Raw genomic sequence first — 27020 nt, forward strand, 5'->3', positions numbered from 1 at the left:
CTGCCAGAGGCTAATTCAAAGTGTATCTCAATCTTATATTAATAATCGCTAATTAGATGTTGTCAGCTAAGTGATTGGTTACCTTGCTGTAAACAAATTTACTGAATATCATTTTCGCCAAGCCACTAAATAAATACAGCTCAAATTCCCTGAAAAGCAAGATTTTTTTATTTGAATCAAAATCTGAACCAAACCGCAAACATGTAAGGCTTTCCTTGAAGGCCAAATATTTTTTTTATTTTGAATCGGTTTCTCAAACTGGGTGACAAATATTACGTCCCCTGAAGAAAACTGATTGCCCGGCAAGGAAAAAAAAAGTTGTTTTATTTTTTCACCTTTATTGTGTCTGAAAATACAGACAAAATCATGATGTGCAACGTATGTAGTTGCTTTTTAAAAATCTATTTTTGGATTTTTTTTTTTGTTTAAATTCTTATGTTAAACTCTTCTGCCAACAAGGTGCCGACGTGGTGATGTCAGCAGTTGTCTTGGCAACGGAAACCACGCAAGAAAAACACTCTGATTCGCTATGAACCACAGCACTGCACATATTCAACCCAATTCAGTTTCTATGCTTTCAAGCTTTTGAGCACTGTAATTCTCCCTTTTTGGTCTTGCTGTAAGTTTAGAAAAATCAAGAAAATCAGACATGGAAATAAAGAATTACGTATGTAAAAATATGAAAATATGTTTTAAGTTTAAAAGGTGCAAAATCATAATTGATGATATATGAGACATAGTTACAATCACCTGACGAACCCCCCACCCCAGCCTCTAGACATACTGGGGAAGCTTTACTGCCACCAGGGGGCGTAAACATCACTCTTACCCTGAGCGGTGTTTTGATTATGCAGTACCTTATTATTAGAAGTTGTGAGGATACATTCTGTAATGGATATATTTAGAATTTTGTAGTTTCAGTTTTGTGTGTTTTCTTGAACAGGACAATGCGGACATCGTCAAAATGTGAGGAATTAAAGATAGCTTTAATTGGAATTAAATTGTAAATGTCTGAAATCAGAGAGTAAGATATCACAAAAGTTATTTGAATGTCACTGTCAAAATTCGAATTAAACCTACTTTGATCAGAGAATCTACTAGTCAAATGTCAAAACAGCCTGCCATAGGCTAATTTTCCACATTTTCATTCTTAATAAGTCAAAGTGTTGGATGTGATCCAAATGTTTTTTAAACTCCATTTTAGTTTATTCTTACTTGCATCCTTTTTTCTTTGCTGTATCCTGCTGCAGTGGCCCCTTCAAGGTTTCATCAAATCAAATAATTAGTTACTGTTGTCAGTCGTAAAAACATCTGTCTTGTATTTTAAAGATGCCTCATAGTTTTACGTTAATTCGCCTTGAAGGGATTCACCAACCACATTAACATGCTAAAATGTCGATGCTGGCTTACTGATTGTTCAGTATTTATTATTTCCTGTCAGGAACTTGTTTCTCCTAACGTTAACCTGCCGTTAATGCTTGTGACATCTGGTTCAACTGATACTAGAATAGTTTATCAGAGAAAATACATAAAGATTCAGAAAGAGAAAGTGTTTGGAAGCTGATGTAGAGGCCATGGCTGTGCTTTAACAAATGTTTTATTTCACTTTCAGCTCATAATGCATCGCTATCAGCAGCTGAGCCTGAGTCCTTCCTTGGAGGTGAGATTTGAACTTCAGTTTTTTTCCCCTGACATATTTGATCATGAACAGCTAATAGCAAAACAGAAAAGCCAAGTTAAACACATTCAGGAAATGCTTTTAAACATCGTGACTCTACTATCCTGTAGATCTGGATGTCCAGGAATTCTTGCTGAATCATTAGCCGGCTTTCTACTGTTGTGCCAAGCATGGGAATGCGGGCATGCTAGTGCGTGCCAAGGCCAGTTGTGTTTTATTTGTCTCTTCCAGTCTCTGTTGGCTCATCGATGGGGCTGTTGGGGCCACTTTCCAGGTTTTAATGGCCCAGAGAATCCCTTTGGGCAAGACAGGGCTACCTGAGGTCAGAGGCGGAGCTAAGGCTCCTGAGCGGGGCTTACCTGGCTGTGGGCGGGGGGACGGTGCAGCTGATAAGTACAGATGTCAGCACACCAGCTCGCCTTGTAGCAGAAAAATAACAGAGAAAAGAAAAATGGAGAAAGGGGGCCATTAGGGCTCTGCTCACTGTCTGGGCAGAGGATAATGTCCAATGTCAAATCGACAGTGTGTGCCCAAATGAGGACATTATGCGATATGTAGTGAGAGCTGCTAGCAGTGGGGATCCAACACACAACAGGACACGTCTGCCAAAAACTGAAAAAACTGAAAAAATTGAGGGCTCAGTATAAGCCAGTGAAAGCATGCAATGCATTTAAGGAAAAAAAAAACATGATATATAGTTCTTCAGTGGTTAGTTAGTGGTGGGTCTGCACCCCTTGCTTCCTACTTCCTGCTCGTGTGCATGGACAGGATGTATGATGTTTACTCTGAGGCTGCGTGTAATGGGTGGTTTATAGGACAACACGGTGGGGCTATCGGCACAACAGTGGAAACGTGAATGGTTTTTGTTCTCACGGCTCAAAGATAGCTCTCACTCGCAGTGGCACAAGAGTGGAAATCCAGCTACTGTGATGAACATGAAAAAGCGTCTGGTGTTGCTTGTTGTCACTTCATGTCTTACGTTTGTGCTTCCCAGGGTTCATAACACTCCTCGTGCTGGTACTGATTGGTATAGCAGTGCTGGTGCTAAGCGCTAAGACCATGCGTAAAGGATCATACCGCACCAACGAGAAGGGCAATGACGAGGAGTCCAACGCAGCGCTGCAGGCTGAGGATTAAGCTCCAGGGACCGGAGAAAAAACAGCGAGGAAAGAAATCATGAAAAACATCATTTGAAACACAACTTTGCACCGTCAAATCGGGGACCAAAGAGCTTCACGGACTCGTTTAAACAACAAGGAAAGATGCAAGGCCCAGACTCTACCGGAAGGACTCTCCTCCAGAACTCTTCAAGCATCGTAATGTAGAATGTGTGTTTTCTGTAAAGCTGCACTAGGCAACTTCACACTTTTGGCGGCCCCAACTGGTGGCAAGTGGTAACTGCTTGAACTGTGAAGACTTTAGTGAGGAATTGTGAGGACATTATCTGTGTAAGTAAACTAACCAGCCTGTGATAACAAAATGGATGAGGGAAGGAAAAAAAAATTAAGTTTTTTAGGAAGCATTTTTTAGCAGACTTTTGCAGCATAGCAACACAATTAAGAAAGACTTATTTTCAGCATCGGCACCCGATGATATCACACCATTGAATGGACGTTGTCAGTCATATTCACCCCCACAGTCACTCTTAACCACTCAAACATTAGCTTTAGCCACTTTTGCTATCTTTTATTAGCTCAGCTTTCCTTAGGTACTTGGTTAAGGTTAGGAAAAGGTTCATTGTGATGGTTAAGTTTGGTAAAAGGTGATGGCGGAGGGTGAGAAACTTAACGCAACATTCACAAACATCAGATAGTTAACGTTCACTAATATTCACTAGTATTGGCTGGGTAACATTAGATAGCTAATGTTAGCTAACTTTCGCTAATGTGAAAGTTACACACTGTTCTTGCCTCTTCCTTGATTCTTCAGTCAAATGGGTCCCTGGAGCCACACTTACCATGACGTAGTATTCACATTTTTAAAGACACACCCACTTAACGCAACTTTTTTTGTTTGTTTGTTTGTTTTGTGAGGAACTTCTGGTCATTGGCTAGCTAGCTCACTTTTCAACGCAGCAGCTAACAAAACGATTGCTTTTTTGGAATTGCTCCAACAATGTTGTCAAATAAAGTAGTAAAGCTAATTCACAGGGAAGCAATCAAACAGAAGTGCTCCAAAATAAGGTGGATAAAGAATGACAAAGCACATCTCAATCAAAGACATGACTTTCACTCGGGAGACCAAAAATCGTGGACCTGTGTTTGGCGAGAGCAGTGTTCGTTTTTTGCTAGTTAGCCAACGTAAGGTAACGTTTCCTAACCTTAATCACAATTTTTTTCCTAACCATAACCAACTACTTTTGTTGGCTACAGCTAACAAAGCTAATCTGAAACGTGGTTAGCAAACCCCTGCTAGCCCATATCTTTGGGACATATGTATGATGCTAACGTCTATTTAGTAGTCTGATAACAGTCAAACTGGGAGGCATTGTAAGTTTACTTCTGGGTGTTACTAGATGAGTTGAACATATACCACCATTCCATCAACAAACTATTTAACTAATTATTTTGCAGACTCATGAGCTGAGCCTATGGCTTGTGCATTTTTTTCCATGTCTCCATAGCCTTGAATAGCATTTTAACTTTCAAGGTAAATTAAAATGCCTTTTAAAATATCTTCATAGTGTACTGAAAATGTTATCTTGCATTTAAAGTGTAAAATTCTGCTTTTTTATCTTTCAAGTGGCATTCCAGATATAATTGAGGAATGATATAAAATACTGAGGTAAAATTAAGATAAAGCCAAGGAAGAACTACTAACCTGACTTACTGTTTCAGATATCAAGTAAAGAGACCCATTCAGAATGCAAAAAAATGGACTATTTGGGTGCATTTTATAGGATTCTAGTAATAATTCAGTATTTCCTAATCCATGCAAAGTCAAATTATGAATATTTTAAGGCGTTAAAATTAGAGGTTTCTTTGCCTGCTGACAAAGTGGCTTGCTTCATTTTCTAACTCACACTTTTTCTCAGTTTTACTCTTGTGACACTTCAACACTGAGCAAACTGCTCCATCTAGTGGCTAGGTTGCAGTAGTACACCTTTAGAGACAACCCTGCTTTGTGTATGTTTCTTGGTAGGAAAGCTTACATTTGGATCACTATTCCATGCAAAAAATATGTTGATAACTGCACAGCATAAAGCCCAATGCTCCCCAAAAAATGTCCCTTCCCAAAAAAAGAAATACTATATACAGTCATTAAAAAAGACACATCAAAACAAAGAGAAAGAAAGTGCTCATGTAGGTTGTTGCGTTCGAGACATACAGCCACATTGAACATTAAAAATCCTGCAAAGTTTTAGTTTAGCAATAGTTTAGCAATATCTCCATACAAAGTTGAGCAATATCTCCATACATACACAGAGACACTGGATTGCTGAATTATTGTCTTACAGGATTATTATTGAACTACAGGTATAAATTAAGCACAATAATTACTGGTTTAAGGTGCTAAAAGGAGCTCTTGATATGTTGACTTAACTGATTAACAGGTATGCTCTGTTTTGCAATTTTGGCAATTTGCATTTCAAAGGAAAAACGTAATAATATTTACATGCATCACTACGAGAGGCCACTGTTGTTTTATTTGCTATAAATAAAAGTCAACCAACTTCTGCAGCCGTTGGATTTTTTGGCAGCTGATTATGACAGAGACATTTTTTCCTGTTGTAACTAATCAGATTTTTTTTTTTGCCCATTTTGTAGGTTTTTATATCAATCCACTTTAATCCCTCTTCTCCTGTGCTTAATTGGTCTCTTCTTATTTCTTATTTTATCATTACTTATGCATGGTTTTATCTTCATTGTATTGTAATATTTTCATTGCCTTGTCAAGCACCTTGTATTGCAATTTGGCACGAAAGGTGCTTTTTAAATAAAATGTCATTTGATTTGATTTGAGCTCCACACAAAATATGGGAGACTCTTCTCAAACAGCAAATGCACCTTAAAACACTTCAACTGTTGTTGATATACTTTGCATTCATCTCATAAAGACCCTTTCTTAATAATCTCAGTGGCTTGGCTTCTTCTTACTCCTTTTAAGAAAAATAACATGAAATCACATGAAATAACCCACATGTGTTTTTGGAACACATGATATACAACCACACGATTTAACTTTTTCTATGTTATTATTTCACACATGAAAAAGCAACATGAAAGACTCATGTTTCAAAACCACATGTGATATCATGTTGTTTCACATGTGAAAATGTTAACTCCACGACTTTGTGTGACCATTTTTTTTTCCATATGTGGAAAAGTTCAATCATGTGTAAACAGCAAATCATGTGAAAATATCTAGTTCACATGTGACAATTTTCTTTTCACGTGAAAATGTTAGTTCACATGTGAATATTGCCAATCCCATGTGAAAATTGTGAATTATATTTCACATGTGACATTTTTGTAAGGGTCCTTTTTTCCTTTTCTGTTTGGTTTGGGATAGTTGCAGTTGCTGTGTTGAGCAACATTGTTGCATTTTTTGCCCTTCATCTATTTGTATTGAAAATTTTGTAATCTCTGATTTTAAAGTGCTTTAAAAATAAAGATTTCCTTACTGTTCAACTGTGATTGTGTGGGATTTAAATGTTTAAAATTTTTTATTAGAATCTTTTTTTTTGTCTCACCTTGTTGTCATATTGTCAGCTACTGTGTTTTCTTGCGTTTGTATTTTTGTTAAGCCTAAGCTTCGAAAGAACTGAACCCACAATGCAGAATTCGGTGAAATAACAAAGATGACATGAATCCAATGAGCCTGCCACGCCCAGCCTACAAGGAAGATGGACTGACAAAACACAGGGGGAGGGGAAAACAGAGGGAAAACATACTGACAGAGATAGGAGGGAGGCGGCACCTAACAATTTTGAAATTATTGTGTGTAATTTTCTCACTGGGTCAATGCCTAGTGCACACCTGTCTGGCCTGGAATGGGGTCTTTTTGCTCTGTGGTCTTTCTCAAGATTTTTTGAATTTTTTCACTTTTCGTCTGTTGGTTTTCCTGGGAGTTTTTTCTTGCCTGTTATGAGGTTAACTAAGGGCACATCGTCCTGTTTGGTGTAAACATGTTATCGCGTGTAAAGCCCTTTGAGACTGTAAGCAGTGATACTGGACTCTAAATAAATTTGAACGTGAACTTGAAGTTGAAACTGTTCTTTGATATTCATTAACAAAGACAGAGATAAGGATGGGATGGTGTTAGGCGTGTTTTCAAAGGTAAGACGTCTTTCCAGACTTTGACACTGAAGGCATGAGGAAGTCTCGCACACACAAGCTCACACACACACACAAATGCTCAGGACTTACAAAGGAGAATCAGCGTCGTCTTCTCTTGCAGTGTTTCTTCTACAGATGAAGGAATAAAGTCTCTTTGATTTAATGTGGATGTGATTCAGCAGGTAAAGCCCCGACCCGGGATCATTATAAATGGCTCGTAACTAGATGACTGCACACTCTCAAAAAATAAAGCACATAATTGAACCTTGAAGGATATGACGGCTTTTGCAGCTTTGTACCCTTGACATTGGGAACTTATTTGTCCTCTTATGGTTTGTATCTCATAGAGAACAGTCTTGTTCCTCTATAACTACAATATTTCCTGGAGAATTGTATGACCTACTTTTCATATCCACAAATCTACAAAATTTTCTTCATTTCACGGCTTCTCAACCATAGCCTACAAGTTAAATATTATCTACCTAAATGAATATGTTGTCTAATTTACTTATTTGGATGATTTTCAACGTTGATGTGTGATACTGAGGACAAGTGGATGTTGCTTTAAAAGGTTTTACCTGAATGCAGTCTGTGTCAGGTAGATTGTCATCTCAACACTTCATCAAAGAAATATGCAGGAAGTAACAGAACTAGTCTGACAGCTTGGTTGAGCTCAGTGTTGGGAAGGTTACTTTTGAAATCTAACAAGGTACAGAGTACTAGTGACCCTGTATAACAATGTAATAAGCAGTGTAACTATTTTAATGACTTCAGCAGCTTATGCAATGCAGCTTTTTATTACAAATATTTTAAAGGAATACTCCAATGTTTAAGGCAAAATCCTCTTTTACTAATTTCCCCAGATGGCGACAAGATGTTTGACAACATTTTCACCTCTGTACATCCAGTGGTTCAGTTCCTATGGGTAGCATTTCCTGTTAGCTTAGCATAAAGACTTGAAGTTTATGGGAATCCTTAGCCTGGCTCCATCACAGTGAAAAAAAGACCTTTCAGCACCTCTGAAGCTGTCTTATTTACACAGTGGATCACGTGGATTAGAAATTTTTATTGTAAGGAACTGAACCACTGGACATACATAGGTGGAAATGGTATGCAACATCTTGTCTCAGCCTGGGGAAGTTGGAAAAAGGGGATTTTGCCCAAAATGTTGGGGTATTCCTTTAAAGTTTAAACAAATCACAAGTTTCTAGATCACAAATGACAAGCGGCCTTGATGTGGTCGGCTGGTCTCAAGCCTGGCAGGCCAGCCACTTAGGGCCATGTGCTTCAATTTGATTGGCAGACAAGATAAAGGCAGTGAGAATAAATCAGAAACCAGGCTGTCATCCTGCCAGATGAACAAAGCCTGTCTAGACATAGAGATGCTCCTACCTTTGATGTTGTTGCACTCAAATTTGTCTGAACAGCGTCCCTAACCCGTTGTCTGGAAATCTGCCAAAAAAGACGTTCCTGTATGGAGAAAAGATGCAAAGCATCAGAATGGAATTTACATTCTGCATATTTGCTTTTTACCAAAAAGAATGTATTCAGATGTATCCCCTTTGTAATTGCAAACAATTTGTTTCGTAACTGTAATTTAATTGCATATTTCACTGTAACTGATTGCAATTACAGGTATTTTGTAATTTAATTACATGTAACTAGTTACTCCCCAACACTCCATCATACGAAGAGGTAAAGGCGGATGCGGCGTTTTTAGACTGCAATAGTCTGTGAAGTCATTAAACACATCACAACAGCAGGACAGACAATTATTTTGTCTTATATTATCAATGAGAGAAATTTGTTCCTCATGTCTTGCTCATAGACGAATCTTGCTTGAACTATCGGCTCCAATACCCGACGATTTCCTATGGTATACAGAGTGAATAAGATGCTAATGTCAAGCATTGCTGCCCTCCTGAGGTTGAAAAAGTCAGTGATTTGAGGACATATACCATACATTATGTGTGCCTTGAAATATGATTTTAAAATAAAAACAGTCCTCATTGTTGCAGCCACTAATGCCAATGGAAATCATGGTATGTAATAACAAGAATCTTTATTTACTCCTGCCAGAAAATTGCATGGCTGCTGTTTGAGGGACCAAAGATGGCAACGCCTAAAGAGCAGCTCCTCAGTGTTCTGAAGGCTTTGGCAGATAAAGACCTAAAAGAGTTCCAGTGGTTCCTGCAGGACGCTGAGATGATGAAACCTTTCCCAGCCATCCCAAAGTGTGACCTGGAGACGGCAGACAGGCTGGACACTGTGGACCTGATGGTCCAGACCTATGACGAAGACAATGTGGAGGTTACCAGGAAGGTTTTGAGTAAGATGAACAAAAATGATCTTGTTCAGCATTTGTCAGGCACCAGCTCAGGAACAGAGGGTAAGTCTTGGGAAGAAAGAAAAAGGGACACCAGAAAATATAGCTACAACTCACACATCATGTGATCAAGCACTTTATACCATGTGTATATGTAGCACGGAAGCTGTATCATTTTGAAAAGAATATTCCAATGTTTTGGGCAAAATGTGCTTTTTGCAACTTACCCAGACTGAAACATATCGCGAGGTAGTAGAAAGATCCGAAAAAGTCCATGTTAGGAGGCTGGTGGAGTGGCAAATCGGTCATTTAACACGACTTTAATTCAAGCGACCCAAGTTTGAGTCTGAGGCCAGACCAGTGTTTGTTAGCTTGCTAACATTACTAAGTTATGGAGTTAACATTGCGTGTGATCAAGACCTTGTCCAGTTTCTGATTTTTATGCCTAAAAATAACATTTCACCACCTGGATATGGTTTTGTTGGCTTAAGCTTCTATAATTTGCACAAAAAAATGTTAACTCTTTTGTGTCTGCATGCACAAAAATGTGGACAATTCGTGCCCTTGCCAGCCAGGGTAGAGTCAATTTAGCAGCTAGGCTAGCAGCCATTGAGATCATTCACTAGTGTTAGTTTAGATCTTTTCATATCACTAATTATAAAAGCTAAAAGGAGCAGTTTATTCACTATATTACAAATAAAGTTTGCTTTTGTTTTGTCTGCGTAATGACTGGGATTGACGAGTGTAAACTCTCTCTTAATAATAAAGGTAAAAATCCAATGTGGATTTTTCATCTCCTTCAGTAATGCTCATAGCTAACACATTGGGCTCTAGTTTCCCGGCGCAGCGCGGGGTGGCGCAGTGAGGCGAACCCTGCGCAGAGCTAGTTTCGACCGGCGAAACGGGAGAGGCGGACAGTTTCCAAGTTTCGCAGACCGAGGTGCGCCGAGATGGGAGTGGCGGCGCAGCGGGGGGAGGTGCCGACAGATTCAGCTTGGCGCAGTGACAGTTTCGTGCCAAAAGGCTTCGCCGAGGTGCGCCAAAAGCTCGCCATCTGAAACCACGTCTACTTTCAGCGCAAGGCGGAGCGGAGCCGGCGCAGTGGAAGTTTGGCTGACTGGCGCACATCACCAAAACCTCACAATCAGCACAAACAGTGCCAATCTCCTTTGATCTGACATCAGTTGTGACGGGACAGTTGACATGGAGATATATGTATGTGCTGATTGTGATCGTAGCATTGAATAGTGTTTTTTTGTCGGTATTTATTGCATTGTTCATGTGCCTGACATTCCGGAAGCCTGCCTGTGAGGTTTTGGTGACGTGTCCGCACTGCTCGCCGGTCTCCGCTCCGCGCGGGTCTGCTGGGCTCCGCTCCGCCTGTGGCAGTAGACCTCCATGTCAGTTGTGTAAACTTTCATTACGCCTTCGCGCAGCGCATTTTAAAGGCGAGGACAGGGGCTCATTTGATTGGTTAAATGTGAATTGGCTGTGTCAAACCCACTCCACGCCTTCTCTCCTCCCTTGCGCCGGTAGGAGGGACGGCGGAGTACTTGCGCCACCGAGAACGGCGTGACAAACTTGGAAAATCCGCCTGGCCACACCCAGTTGGCGAAGCGCATCTGCGCTACGCCCCCGCCTCGCCAGGTCTGCGAAACTAGAGCCCATTGTGTCATGAATGGAAAATCAAGTGAAAATGTCAGATGAAGCTGATAAAGCAATTGTTACAGATTTCATAATTATAAAACCTAAGCTATACAGTGTGATAAAGTTGGGCACACCAACATGGCGTCGTGGTGTCTTTAATTTTCGTCACGTCATCAGCAATCCAGTTTTTATTATAGATCAAATGGCAGTATGTATGACACATTTGCATACATGCTGTACTAACATTTTATCCCTAACACCTACTGTAAGGTCTGCAAGGGGTATTAACCTTTGTCAAAACATGTATTTTCAAAAATGTTATCTCCAAAGTAATTGACATACATGATGCTGTAAGTGAGCGGGAGTCACACAATTGGCAATGCAACCTAGCTAGCTGAGCTTTATGGCAACTATTAACACAGTGTGAACATGTTTTTTTAGAGTCAGAATTTTGCATGAATAATAAATGACTCTATAACAGCTTCCTGATGCAGTAACCCAGTCAGGGCCTGCTTGTCCACTAACCACTAATGAACTGGGTAGATTCCATGGGATAGGGAATGTGTTGACCAGAAATGTTGGCATCACTCACATTTAGTATAACATCACATTTAGAATAACATCCTGTAATTGATGTGATCTGTTGTTTATTTGTTCAGAAAGTCTTGCTGACTGCCAGCATGAACTTCAAGTCAATCTGAAGAGGAAGTTTCAGGATTTGTTTGAGGGAATCACAGATGAAGAGGAGAGGCCAACACCTCTGAATCAGATCTACACAGAGCTGTACATCACAGAGGGAGGGAGTGGAGAGGTCAATACTGAACATGAGGTCAGACAGATTGAAACAGCATCCAGGAAACCAGACACACCAGAAACAAAAATCACATGTGTGGACATCTTCAAACCTGGAAGAGATAAACCAATCCGAACAGTGATGACAAAGGGAGTGGCTGGCATTGGAAAAACAGTCTTAACACGGAAGTTCACTCTGGACTGGGCTGAAGGCAAAGCCAACCAGCATGTCCACTTCACATTTCCATTCACTTTCAGAGACCTGAATCTGCTGAAAGGGAAAAAGTTCAGCTTGGTGCAACTTCTTCATCACTATTTTACTGAGACAAAAAAAGCAGGAATCAGAAGATTTGAAAAGGTCCAGGTTGTGTTGATCTTTGACGGCCTGGATGAGTGTAGACTTCCTCTGGACTTCAAGAACAACCAGATCCTGACTGATGTTACAGAGTCGACCTCAGTGGATGTTCTGCTGACAAACCTCATCAAGGGGAACCTGCTTCCCTCTGCTCGCCTCTGGATAACTACACGACCTGCAGCAGCCAATCAGATCCCTCGTGGGTGTGTTGACATGTTTACAGAAGTGAGAGGCTTCACTGACCAACAGAAGCAGGAATACTTCAGGAAGAGATTCAAAGACAAGAAGCAGGCCAGCAGAATCATCTCCCACATCAAGAAGTCACGAAGCCTCCACATCATGTGCCACATCCCAGTCTTCTGCTGGATCACTGCTACAGTTCTGGAGGACGTGTGGAAAATCAGTGAGAGAGGGGACCTGCCCAAAACCCTGACTGAGATGTACATCCACTTCCTGCTGGTTCAGTCCAAAGTGCACAATGTCAAGTATCATGAGAAAGAAGAGACAGATCCACTCTGGACTACAGAGACCAAGGAGATGATCCTGTCACTGGGAAAACTGGCTTTTGAGCAGCTGGAGAAAGGCAACCTGATCTTCTACAAAGCAGACCTGGCAAAGTGTGGTATTGATATCAAAGCAGCCTCAGTGTACTCAGGAGTCTTCACACAGATCTTTAAAAAGGAGTATGGGCTGTATAAAAAAGAGGTTTTCTGCTTCGTCCATCTGAGCATTCAGGAGTTTCTGGCTGCTCTTTATGTCTTTTTGTCATTCATCAACTCTGGTGTCAATCTGCTGTCAGAGGAACAATCAACCGCCTGGTGGCCTACAGTATTCAACCACAAACCTAAGCTTGAACACCTTCACCAAAGAGCTGTGGACAAGGCCTTACAGAGTCCCAATGGACACCTTGACTTGTTCCTTCGCTTCCTCATGGGCCTTGCACTGCAGACCAATCAGACTCTCCTAGAAGGCCTGATGACACAGACAGGAAGTAGCTCACAGACAAATCAGAAAACAATTCAGTACATCAAGGAGAAGATCAGGGACAATCCCTCTCCAGAGAGAATCATCAACCTGTTCCACTGTCTGAATGAGCTGAATGACCATTCTCTAGTGGAGGAGATCCAACAGTACCTGAGATCAGGACATCTCTCCACAGAGGAACTCTCTCCTTCTCAATGGTCAGCTCTGGTCTTCATCTTACTGTCATCAGAGCAAGATCTGGAAGTGTTTGACCTGAAGAAGTACTCTGCTTCAGAGGAGGCTCTTCTGAGGCTGCTGCCAGTGGTCAAAGCCTCCAAGAAATCTGTGTAGGTCCATAGATAACTGGATATATTAAATACATGATACTTTCTATGCAAAAGTTAAAGTTTAAAAAGTTTAAAGTTATTATTTTCATCTTTACCTCCTCTTCAGGCTGAGTGGCTGTAATCTGTCAGAGAGAAGCTGTGAAGCTCTGGCCCCAGTTCTCAGCTCCCAGTCCTCTAGTCTGAGAGAGCTGGACCTGAGTAACAACGATCTGCACGATTCAGGAGTGAAGCTGCTCTCTGTTGGATTGGAGAGTCCACACTGCAGACTGGAGGCTCTCAGGTCAGGATTTCTCAACACATGACCTGTTAAATCTTGCTTAACATGCAGCTTAATATGCTGAATAGATAATGTCAGTGTATCTGATTCCAGTTTAATGTGTAATCTGTTTGATATATTGCTGTTGTTACTGATGTTTCTCACGGATTTGTTATGCTATTTCTGTTTACATTGCAATTCAGTTTTTATGACAACTTTCTAAACTGATTTGGTCCTATTCCTGTGAAACTGACAACAGCACAGGTAATTTAAAGATCCAAAGGATCTTTAAAAAACTCCCCTGTGTCAGCCTTGAGATTAAATTCATATAGTGGTATTTGCTGCTCCATGCCAGTGTATACATTCACCATGGTCTGTGAACTCCTTTCACTATCAATAATGACAGTTTCTCTGGGAATGTACTGCTCCAAAATTAATGAAGCAGATACAGACTGGAAAACAACACATTTCTGAGCAGTCACCCAAAGCTGAAAAAAATATTTTCAAGGTTGCACAACAATATGTATTCGTTTTGGTTTCATTTAAGCACACTCTTTTCAGTCAGCTGGCCTCTAAAATGGTGGAACTATTTTATGCTGCAGCACCATCACTCAGTGGTAGTCCATTCCCATTATCAACCTATAGAGAATCCGTTTTAGAAAAACTTCTCTATTACCCAGCCAAACCCAAAAAATTGTTGTCTTAGTTTGAGGCTATTTCGTGATCTCCAACATCTTGGCCTCCGCAGAAGCCACACACCCCTGCCACTTGACCAAGGTACATCACCGTTGCTCTCACAAACATGTTGTTGAACATGACAGTCGAGATAAGTCCTTTTTAAAAAAAAAAAAAAAAAAAATCTTAACAAATTGCTTATTGTTAAACATGATCACAAACTGCCCAAAGCCATCTGGGGCATGGAGACAATCTGTTGGTTGGGAGGAGGCAAAACAGGCACACTCTGTTGCAGTAGTTCCTGACTGAGGCGCAGCGGTTGCAGCTGCAGCAGATGAACAGGGCTGAGAACAACAACTAAAAATGTTGGCATTTTCCAGAATTTGAGGGCAGGATTATCATGACTGCCTCTAGAGATTTAGCCACATCACAGGTACTACTAATTTGACGAGGCAAGTCTTTGCTGGTAGGGTGGTAAATATTTCTTCATCCTCTTTCATCCGTGAGAAAGGTGCAAATTTGAATCCGTTTGAAAAGCAGATGCAGATACGTGCTGCAGAGCTGGGTGGTCTGATGGACCTTGAGATGGGATTAGACTGCTGATGTTGACCAGATCTTGGAGTTGAGAGTCGTCCAGCCCCAGAGCCAGATTGATGTTTTGAGCTGAAAGCAATTGAGCAGATGACTGATAATGTGAAGCAATACAGGAGATCCTTCATTTGGGGTCAGTCGGTGATGAGTCATAAATAACGTCACATTGGATAGAGTGGCCATCATCTAGGATCTTGCCTGGATCCAGCATATTGCAACTAGAATCAGATGCAGAAAAATAAGAGAGAAAAACTCTCATGGAAAGCTCAGCCTACACAGAAAGAATGACAGACATCAGCTCAGATATTTAAAGTTCAGCCTCATTCAGCTGATTGGCTGGCTAAATGCCTGCTGAAGGCTGATTGGACATTTAAAGTGATGCAGAAAGAGTACAGTGCAATAAGTACAGTGAGAGGTGGTCTTCCTTATTGAACTTTAGCATAAGATTTATTAAAATAATCCATGATATTAAGCAAGTGCTCTTTCGTATACTGGTTCAAAGCCTCCTCAGATGGAGTTGAAATAAAAAACTTTTATCGCAACCATTACTCACAAGCCTTTAATTGGGCCTGTTCAGGACTACCAAGTGCTCACTATAAGTTACAGACTGGAGCCTCCCCACTAACTGATGACACCACCTACCTAACTATACTCCTCCCTAGGCTTCATGCAGGTAACTGAGGTGAGTTTTTATGTAATGAAGCCCAAAAGTTTGTTGAGGTGACACCAAATTGCAACCCTGCAGTGCAAATGGATGTGCCCCTGAGAAAACCTCTCATCTCTCTCAGCACAACACTTTGCCCAATTTCACTGACAGTATCTTTTACAGTCTTAGTGCTTCACTCAGCTCAGTGAGCTGCAGCACCATGCAGAGCACACTATGCAGAGCACAACAGAATGACATTTTCTAATCTTTTCCTGGTCATTCAGGCTGAGAGACTGCAATCTGTCAGAGGGAAGCTGTGCAGCTCTGGCCCCAGTTCTCAGCTCCCAGTCCTCTAGTCTGAGAGAGCTGGACCTGAGTAACAACTATCTGCAGGATTCAGGAGTGAAGCTGCTCTCTGTCGAACTGGAGAGTCCAGACTGTACACTGGAGACTCTCAGGTCAGATCAGATTACATTGGTTTCTTTTTTCCCCTTTTTTAATTACTTTGATAAATAAAGTTAATGTACTCTCAAAGCTGTGTTTGCCAAATGTGACCCTGTAATTTACACTCTAGACTCTTCTCTTCTGTGGTTCTCATTAGTGGATCGTGGCACCAAACTATCCGCAGACTCCTTCTCAATCTTGAAGACCCAGGAAAGGGAAAACCTTCTTACCTAACAGACGGTGTAACTCCCCTCCCCAAAAATCGTATGACTTTTCCTCCCTCTACGCATTTTATGCACTCTACATTCTCTCTTTCCACCACCTTAGAGTAACTATGTCATTTGGACATTTGGTCATTTGAACCAGATCTTTATGGCACGTGATGTGGTGTATGTTGCTTTGCATAAAAGCCTATACCAAATGTGAAATGTAATTTTTGTGCTTTCATCTTATTCACATTTCCTTTTTGACCATACATGATATTTCCATGAAGTGTTTCTGATTCTGATGGTGACTCCCCTCCCAGTGCATGCACTTTGTTCCGAGCCCATGTGGGTCTTTGAAAATCAAATGGGGTGGGAGGAATAAAAACTTAGCTGCGTTCCGATGGGATTGTCCTACTCTACATGTGAAAGTAACTTTTTAATTTTTAATACCCAGCAAAACTGCTGGTTTGACATAGATCAGGGTCCGACATTAATGGTTGCCCGAATGCCCGGGGCAAGTAAAAACAGATGGGGGCCACGTAGAACCTGTTCAAACTTGCCCGGGCGGGCAGGTAACTATATTATAGCATTCCGGCGCCATGCCATGCGTACCAGCGTGACTGTGAAAATAAAATCTGGGTTCACCCAGATTTATCCAACAGACGTTTCTCTTGATCCAATAGAAGCGCAGCTTTCGTTTTCAACCACACTAACGATAGGCCTACTAGCCAATCAGAAGTAGGGCGGGGCGGGACTTGGGTGTTGACAGTGAGGCGCTCCATGTGCCGTCGAAAGTGAGCCACGTTAGCCTTCAGTGACGCACTGCAACCCACAGGATGGACCGCAGGTTAATGAAGCCCGGGGAAGACAGTAAAAATGTCTCTTAAAGCGATGATGTCGGTGCCAACAGCATTCGGCATGCCTACTTTACATATTGATATCTCCTAGACCATTTATGACATACAGAAACTTAAAAAAAAAAAAAAAAAAAAAAAAAAAAAAGTCAGAAACCGGAGAAACGGCGCTTTGCGCCTATATACAGTGACATTATGATAACTCCGTAGACTTACTGACACTTCGACCATCCAATCACAGAAGAGTCCCCGGCGTGTCACATGTTTGTAATATCAGAGCCCGTCTACGACGAGCCTTGCCACTCTCCATTAACCCCGTTGTATCGAACTTGGTTGCAGTGGATTTGAGAAGCACTTGCCCGGCAGGGCAAATAGGAAAAAACCTTAATGTTGGACCCTGCATAGATGAAATCAGCTGATAGAAAGAACTTAAGATTCTCAATGTTTTTATTTGTGCACCCAGTGATGGCAACAAATGAACAGATGTTCATGAAAACTTGGACATTTTAGTTTACAATTCCTTTAAGTCTTCCTTATTTTGTGTTTTCAGTTAATTAATGTTAAAAACTAATTCTTTTGAAAATGTCATTTCATTTTTATCCACTTTACATCCCCTTATGGTGACCCATCAAGTATAGCCTTGCAAATGTCATTTATTGTGTTGTTTATTCAAATGACCTTACAGTATCATATTTGCATATATTTTTAGCATGAGTGACTCCAGTGAGGATTAAAGCAGTATCTCTGACAGTGTTGGTGCTTCACTCAGCTCAGTGAGCTGCAGCACCATGCAGAGCACACTGTGAACTCTGCACTGAAGAACACACAAAGACAACAATCACATCACCATGTAAGACATATAACAGAATGACATTTTGTCATCTTTTCTTGTCCATGCAGGCTAAGAGGCTATAATCTGTCAGAGAGAAGCTGTGCAGCTCTGGCCCCAGTTCTCAGCTCCCAGTCCTCTAGTCTGAGAGAGCTGGACCTGAGTAACAACGATCTGCAGGATTCAGGAGTGAAGCTGCTCTCTGTCGAACTGGAGAGTCCAAACTGCAGACTGGAGGCTCTCAGGTCAGGATTCCTCAACCTGCTCAACACATGACCAGTTCAGTCCTGATTTACAAGCAGCTTCATGTCACTGAACAGAGTCCTCAAACCAGTTTGATATCAACATTCAGTGCTACTTCCTAGCTCCTGTGAACTGCTTTCCATGATTATGTTTCATTATTTCTGCTGCTTGTTGCCTCTGCTGTTGAGAGCTAAAATAACTAACATTTACCTGTAACGTATCTTGTGCAGGCTGTCAGGCTGTCTGGTGACACAGGAAGGCTGTGCTTCTCTGGCCTCAGCTCTGAGCTCCAACCCCTCCCATCTGAGAGAGCTGGACCTGAGCTACAATCATCCAGGAGACTCAGGAGTGAAGCTGCTCTCTGCTGGACTGGAGGATCCAACCTGGAGACTGGAGGCTCTCAGGTATGGAGAGACACACACACTGTCTTATAGAGGCCTGAGGAATATTGTTTCATGTTGAATGGTGGATATGAGTGGCGTGGTCTGCTAAATCCTTCATAGGGAAGGTTATTTACTGCCCATGGTTCCATCCTCAAAGAGAATCTGCTGCTCTGACTCTGTTTCTTCCTCCAGGGTGGACCACTGTGGAGAGCAGAGGTTGAAACCAGTTCTGAGGAAGTGTAAGTGTAGATCATTTTTTCTTCATCAGCACAAAACATTCAGCTGTTTAGATGGTGCAGCTGCAGTTTCTGCCGTTTGTTCTCAGCTGCTTTTACCTGCTGAACCAAACAAAAACACAGTTGATGCTCCACAACCTACAGCTCATACTCACAAAACAGTTAACACACTCAACTAAACCCTTGATAATTTTGTAAAACTATCTGTATATTTTCATTGTTTTCACAAACAAACTAAATGACTGTCATTTTCAAAACACACGAACATACTAAACCTGGTTTTCAAAGTAAAAGAAAAAAATTATGTTCTTGTGCATCAAAAAAATATTAAGTACTGGGTAAACATTTTTTCTCTCTTGTTCAACACCTTTTCTCCACTAAAGTAAACAAACACAATAAAATGTCTGCACTAAAATTATGAACCAATGAGTTTGGAGCATTGCAGTTTTTTTCGATTGCTTACACACTAAGAACATACTCTTAAACCAATGTGACAAAACTTGAAGTCATTGGAACTAAACCTTAAACACAGCATGGCCATACCTTAGACACAAGTGCTGCTTAAAACTGTGTTTGCATTTCTACAACACACTTCCTCCTGAACGCTAGACACTATTTTATACAGAAGACACCTCGCTCAAAAATGAAAGCATGTGGTTACAATTGGGAAAACACTTATGTTCAAAATGTAAAACACATCGGGTTAAAAAGAAAACCTGAGACACACACGTGAAAGCACTTACTTAGAAAACTGAACACCAGTCAGTCAGGGCCTAAGCTCTACAAACAGACCCCAGGTCAGCCATGTTGAGTACTTTACGTGGAGGCAGTGAGAGAAAGAGGCACAGGAAGACATCGTATGCGATGTGGATGAGATTTTGTAGCTGTACGTAGTTTGATTTTGTTGTACTGTTTTATTTTGCTTTACATACTATGTATGTATGTTTATTTATGTTTGTCAACTCACAAACCCTGGTTTCAAAACAGTAAGTCCATCGGCCTAATGAGAGGTGCACTTCCCAAAATAACACATTTTGTTTGCAAAAGGCTCTTACCATGACAAAACATTTCAAACATGCAGCAAAAGCACATTTTGTCACTGCCCAATACAACTAATCCAGCCACTCACTCACTTCATACTCAACACCAGAATGCAACATACCCTTTTCAGTCTGAGCAGGTTCAACCTTACTTTTCCTGCGTGTACGGTAGTCATATTTTTTTGACGATTTACATCGTCACATATTGTAAAGCAAGTAGCAAAAGCCAATATTTCCCTCAAACAACTCAACTTCTGCCCAAATGAGTAGGTTCCTTCAATCAGCTGTACTGTACTGTAACACAGCTGACAACAGAATACAATATACAGCTCTCAGTTTGAACAAGGTTCTCCTGAGTGCTACACATTCAAATGTGAACTTACAGTAAAGAACTGCATCCAAACTCAGAAAGACTTTGAAGTGAAATTTTACTGTGTTGATGGAAAAACTGAAATACTGTAATTCACATACAGTATTACACAAAAAAAACTCAAAGGAGTTGAAAAAAAAAATAGAATACAATTTATAGGCCCCTTTTTTGTAGGTGCATCCTGATTGATTGGTGAATGGTGATTTGTGGAAAGGGCAGTGATGCAGGTGCAAAAGAGCCTGAAAAATGTGTGAATCCAATGAAAAGGTATGAACACATTTGCAAAAGAAAACTTCTGCTGTGGTTTGGAGGTGAAGATGACGACAAAGTGGATCCCAGTTTCATTATACTGGAAAAAGTGATTGAAAAAACTACTGTAAAGTACAATATACTGTATACTGTATACAGTTGGCAGAGTTGACACCTTTCTTATTTATTTTTATTTTTTGGTTATTTTAGAAACAGCTGTTACTGTGAAAAATGTGCTTAATTTCTGTTTTGAGCTTTGCAGAATTCTTTTTGAAGAAATAAATGAAAAGCAGTAAAAACTGCAGTGTTTTGTGTTAAGTATGTTATTGTGTTGCTTGCTGCTGTGAAAGTGTGTTCATATTATAGAAATGTGTATCCTTTTGTTATCAGAGTTGCATTTTGACAAAGGATTTTTAAGTTTTGATGACAGTGTATCAGTTTGCCATAAATGTGTATGGTTTATTTCCAGGTGTTGTGTCTTATTTGCGTTGTGTTTAGAGTTTTGGCACAGTGAGCAAAACATTTGTAAAATGAGTTCAAGCAATCAAAAAAAACTGTAATTTAAATCAAGATTAAGCATGAAGCATATAGTGAAAAAGCTAAGACCAAATAAATAAACTTGAAAAATAACACAAATACATAATTATTAACATCTCTATAAAGAAATATATAAAATTTACATGTAGTTTAGTTTGTGTGTAAATGGCTCTTACAGATGAAAAGTGAATTTCCACAGCAGGATGTGACATCAAATCAATAATCAAACTATTAATAAATCAGCAGATAACAACTGCAGCAGGTCTGTTGTGTCTTGTTCTCTCCATCAGATTCCTGTGAACTCAAACTGGACACAAACACAGCAAACAGAAACCTCGTCCTGTCTGAGGACAACAGGATGGTGACTCATGTGAGACAGAAGCAGCCATATCCTGATCACCCAGAGAGGTTTGACCACAGGGAACAGATCCTGTGTAGCGATGGTCTGACTGGTCTCTGCTATTGGGAGGTCGAGTGGGAAGGAGGGGTCGATATAGCAGTGACTTACAGAGGAATCAGCAGGAAAGGAAACAGTGATGACTGTGGACTTGGATATAATGAACACTCCTGGAGTCTAGACTGCTCTGATGATGGAAGTTTTGCTGTCTGGCACAACAACATCAGAACAGACATCCGTTCCCCCCCCTCTAACAGAGTGGCAGTATATCTGGACTGGCCTGCTGGCTCTCTGTCCTTCTACAGCGTCTCCTCTGACACACTGATCCACCTCCACACCTTCACCTCCACATTCACTGAACCTCTGTACCCGGCCTTTGGGTTTGGATTTGGATTTGGTTCTGGGTTTGAATTTGGCTCCTCAGTGTCTCTGTGTCAGATCTGAGGAGGGAGAGTCGCCTCCTGCGTGGAGAAACACTCACACCGCTGATCAAAGACAGCTGCTGACATGACTCTACACGATTGCACACACACACACACACACACACACACACACACACACACACACAGAATAAAACAAAACAAACTAAAAATAAAAATTCTATTATTCTATTTTATTCATTTTATTACATTTTATTATTATTCTTCAAATTCTTATCATAAGATCATTGAACTATTTAAAGTCCCCATGAAATGACCTCACATGACTCCTGCTTCCTGTCAAACAGGATTATACATAGTGACATCATCCTGCACTAGTGGGAGTAAACACACTGTGGGGTTGAAAGGGTAAAAAAGGGTAACTCTATTTTCGATAAAGAAAGACAAATAAATCCAGGTCTGTTTCTGCTAAACCTTTCAGGTGAAAGCCTTTTTTGTGTACAGCAAAAAAAATTTAACAAACTTCTCCTTTTAGCTAGAAGATGCATCTTATTTCAGTGGATTAAGCCAAGACCATCCACTGTTAAGCAGAGGTATAGAGAAATTGTTAAAGTTTTTCTAATGGAACAGCTGAGTCCTGAAGGCGAATGAGAGGGTTTAGGTACGCTGTGGGTGCCCTTTCTAAATCACCTAGTAGTTCTAGTAACCCTGTTAATGACTAATGTTCTTTCCTGGGTATTTTTTCTGTCTTGCATTAGTTGCATACTCCCTGATCCATGCAATGAACACAAGCTTTAAGATCTCTGGATAATCATTGTCTTACTATTAATGTGTATATGTACATCCCTTAAGGTCTGGAATCAGCTGCTGTCTATCTCAGCTGTGTATTGTTATATTCTGTTGTAGGAAATTCAATAAAATATTGTGGGGAAAAAATTATCTCTATGTTTCAGGCACTAATTCATAGGCACTTAACACAGCCTCATCAGAATTAGGGCTGGGTATTACCACTGATTTACATAACCAATTAAATTCTGAATCACCAGGTTCTGATTCAATTCAATATGGATACGGTCAGGGATATTTCAGTTGCAATTCTTTGCCTGGACATAAAAGAGATTCTCAGAAAACAAACTCTGTAAATTGTACAAGGAACACTCTAACCTGGTTCATTATTAAAGATATTAATGCTTACATTAATAATTGACCCCAAAGCAATTGCATAATGTACTTTTGATTTAACATGACCATTACACTACAGCAGTCAGCAAAATATAAAACAAGTTGTGCAAATGTACAGACTGTGCAGTCAGTGAGAGTGGCAGGTGAGTGCTTTCTTTAGTGCAGTGTATAAACAGCAACTTTAGATTTTAAATCAATCACCAGGCAGCTATTGTAAATGAGGGGGCTACAAACACATCTAATTTAAACACCATACCTCAGAAAAACATCCACTTGGCTGTGATTGTCTCACAAAGTTTTTGGGCAATTAGCATTAGCAACAACATCTGGCTCCATGATGGAGCAGACTGTGTACAAAATAAATCATGTCTACATGACAACCAGGCCAGAAAAACCAAGATAACTGGGCAAAGCTTGCTGTGGTGTGGCTGTAGATCCATTTAGTAACATTTTCACTAAAAGTGAAGAGTGTGATTTGTTGTAACAGGATTTGTTTCCAAATGCGTGTCACTGTGACACAATAAAGTGTCTTGTTTTAAGCGCTTGCTCTAACCCAAAACTGATTTGTAGCTTGGTAGCTAGCTAACTAGCCAACAAATACTCTGATGTTAAGGTGAACATGCTAACACTGGCTGCTACTAGATACATATGTGCTAATCAGATGTCTTAACAAAAGACAGTATGGTTAGCTGACCAGATACTATGGTTAGCTAGCTAACAAGATGGCATTAACTAACAAAGACCACGCTACTATCACTACATGAAAAAACTGATTTTCAGCCCTGTGAAAACCTGCAGACCTCACTGTTAAGTCTGCATTCACCTTAGGGGGACTGGAACCCAGCCCTGGCTAGAGCTGCTAACATTAGGTCACAAGGCCTAGGACAGTTTATCTAAAGATGTTGGTGTGACTAGCCAAGTCAGTACGATGAAATGTCCGATCTCCTATTTGTTTGCATTTCTGGCCAACAAAATGAATGGGACCCATCGAATTCATTTTACAAGTGAAAATGTAGCATAAGAGAGGACAGAGCTAATGATGTTAAAAGCAAAAACCATATAAAATAGTCAGCCAACTGAAAAAAGCAAATGTCCTTACCTCAGGTGATCCTGCCGTTCACCACTCAAAATGAACTGCTGTTGTCCTGTATCAGTCACGGTCCAGCAACAACCGCCTACCCGCCAACGGAAAGATGTAACAACAGGACTCTGAACAGGCCCTGAGCGTGGAGGGGAATATTTTGCTCGACGCAGTTCACTCATATACAGGAAAACACTGGGGGAATCGTTAAGTGGAATCGTACATCATCCACTGAGAATGCGTAACTCGCTTTTGGTTTTTAAAAGAATGGTTTAAAAAGCTGTTTTTGAGTTTTAAGAGTGTGAATGATTTTTTACTTCATTTTTATTTCTGGGAGGTAGCTTAAATTGATAAAAATGAAGGACAGGCAGGCAGCATGATGTGTCTGCCTGAGCCTTTACTGTTATTATTTAACCCTCACTCTGAATGACTTTGGTTACAGTAAACTGTCCAGACTGCTTATACTTATTGTATAACAGATTATATATTGTATATGCCGTCTCTACTCATTGTATTGTGTGTGATGACTGTATAAAACTACTACTACTGACACTACTACAACTACTAGGCTACTGCTGCTATCAAGCAAGTGGTTACGCTTCATGAACGCCTAAAGGGATGCACTTCATTCAGCACGCTTCCATAATATCCAGTTTGTATAACTTACTTGCTGAGTTGGCGTGATTAAAAACCTGTGGTATGTGGATTCAAAGTATTCAAAATAACTTCAATGTGGTTAAATATCTAACTAAAGCAAAACAAACTTATTTTATCATATATCTTGCTTGCGAGTGCTTTCTTCCTGGCGTCCCCATGTCACACACCTGCTGTCGGTTTCTCTCAGTGATGGAAGTGTGGAGACTCAACTCAAAATGTGACACCTTGTAGTTCTTTTCCAAAAACAAAAACTCGATGAGAAACCCTATGGGAGCTTACCTGAGCCTCTTCACCCCCAGCTGCTTCTTGTCCTGTCTGCTCTCCCGATCCACTCACTGTTTCCTGCTGCTAAAACAAAGAGTTGGTGTCACATGGCGACAAAGCAAGCCTCCCAGATAGCAAAATGTGATTGAAACAATGCTTAAATGTTGTCAGGAAGAAATATTGAATCCATGTTGAAACCCGACATTGAAATTATACAGAAAGTGTCCCCTAGGTTTGAAATTGAATAAAAGTTGGATTTTCAATCACAATTCATTCAACCATCATCTAAATGGGAATCTACATTAAACTGGCCGATGCACCCCCCAAGACTATTTACAATATAGACTCAACATTCATTCAATATTGGCCATTCAATCATTAAATTCAACCACAATACAATGTTGATTCAACAATATATTTTCAACCTTTCATCTTTTCAGTGGTTGATCCACCATTGATCTTTAATCCTAACCAAATATCAACATTTTTGACCATTAATCAATGTTAATTTAACAACTTTTTCCTATCTGGGCTCCAAAAATCAAATCATCAAATAAATTTCACTGTATTTGAACAGCAGCTCATAAACCTCCAGAGTTTTCTGCAGCTAATAAAACGCTGCCTTCATGACAGAGCCACAGCAATGCTCAAACATGAAGTTATTCCTCTCAAAAACATCCACTACTGTTTTTATTTCATACAACTCCTGAACCTCCAGCCAGAGAGCTCACCTGAGAGCCTGCAGCGCCACCTGCTGCTGTATTCCCCTCATTAAATGAAGCATCACAAACACATCAGTGGGCTGGGACTAACTTCCCTTAGAAACAATACTGATGTAAAAATGAACTGGACAGTAATAATAACTCAGCTGGTGATCCGGTCGTGGAAAAGAGCAGCATGAAGTTTATTAAACATCAAAGATGCTGGCTCCGCTGTGATTCCAGAACATTCTTACAGTTTTTTTCAATCGCTTTACCTCCTCTATCAACTCAGAAATCCTGGTATCAAAACAGTAAATCCATCGGCCTAATGAGAGACGCTCTTCCCAAAATAACACATTTTGTTTGCAAAAGGCTCTTACCATGACAAAACATTTCAGACATGCAGAAAAAGCACATTTTGTCACTGCCCAATATAACTTGCAGTCAAGCGACATAATCCAGCCACTCACTCACTTCATACTCAACACCAAAATGCAACACACCCTTTTTACTCTGAGCAGGTTCAACCTTACTTTTTTCCTGTGTGTACTGCAGTCATATTTTTGACAATTTACATAGTTACATATTGTAAAGCAAGTAGCAAATCCAATATTTCCCTCAAACAACTCAACTTCTGCCCAAATGAGTAGATTCCTTCAGTCAGCTCTACTGTACTGTAACACAGCTGACAGCACAATACAAAATACAGCTGTCAGTTTGAACAAGGTTCTCCTGTGAGCTACACATTCAAATGTGAACTTACAGTAAAGAACTGCATCCAAACTCAGAAAGACTTTGAAGTGAAATTTTACTGTATTGATGGCAAAACTGAAATACTGTAATTCACATACAGTATTACACAGAAAAACTCAAAGGAGTTGAGAAAAAAAAATACATAATACAATTTATAGGACACTTTTTGTAGGTGCATCCTGATTGATTGGTGAATGGTGATTTGTGGAAAGGGTAGTGATGCAGGTGCACTAGTGATTTCACAGTGATGCAGCTCATTTCTATCAGCTGTGAGCAGATGTTTTGCTTTTGACTACCACAGTGAAGTCAATGGAGTTAGGGCCATGTAAATGACACATGTGAGAAGTGCTGTGCAAAAGAGTGTGAAAAATGTGTGAATCCAATGAAAAGGTATGAACACATTTGCAAAGGAAAACTTCTGCTGTGGTTTGGAGGTGAAGATGACGACAAAGTGGATCCCAGTTTCATTATACTGGAAAAAGCGAATGAGAAAAACTGTAACTTAGCTCAGTTCTTACTCACACTTTGGTTCTTCTCAAGGACCTGATGTTCTCCATCTTTGTTCTCTTTTTTGGTGACATTTTTCCACCTTAGTCACAAGAACCTCCTCAAACCGAGACGCTAGAGCGGCGAACACAAGCTAGCAAACATTTTACACC

General features: G+C 40.4%; 1 protein-coding gene and 1 long non-coding RNA gene across 3 annotated transcripts; one reads left to right on the top strand and one right to left on the bottom strand.

The window, feature by feature from the left end:
- Positions 1–1978: 1978 nt before the first annotated feature.
- On the bottom strand, positions 1979–27020 carry LOC115371123 (uncharacterized). Of its 2 annotated transcripts, none has more exons than XR_003929329.1 (5): positions 26884–27020; positions 24923–24988; positions 9127–9245; positions 8350–8427; positions 1979–2097 (listed from the first exon to the last, which is right to left on the bottom strand). It is a non-coding gene; the product is annotated as an uncharacterized LOC115371123 (long non-coding RNA). The 2 variants fall into 2 exon arrangements; XR_003929328.1 differs by having other exon boundaries at positions 24923–24991; positions 26884–26992.
- On the top strand, positions 9150–21886 carry LOC115370670 (NLR family CARD domain-containing protein 3-like). Its single transcript, XM_030067790.1, has 8 exons — positions 9150–9346; positions 11590–13387; positions 13494–13667; positions 15840–16013; positions 17960–18133; positions 18362–18535; positions 18707–18753; positions 21237–21886. Exons 1-8 carry the CDS (start codon positions 9163–9165, stop codon positions 21785–21787), a joined length of 3276 nt encoding a protein of 1091 aa, XP_029923650.1. The 5' UTR covers positions 9150–9162; the 3' UTR covers positions 21788–21886.

Source organism: Myripristis murdjan, chromosome 2, assembly GCF_902150065.1.
Source record: "Myripristis murdjan chromosome 2, fMyrMur1.1, whole genome shotgun sequence".
Taxonomy (NCBI): domain Eukaryota; kingdom Metazoa; phylum Chordata; class Actinopteri; order Holocentriformes; family Holocentridae; genus Myripristis; species Myripristis murdjan.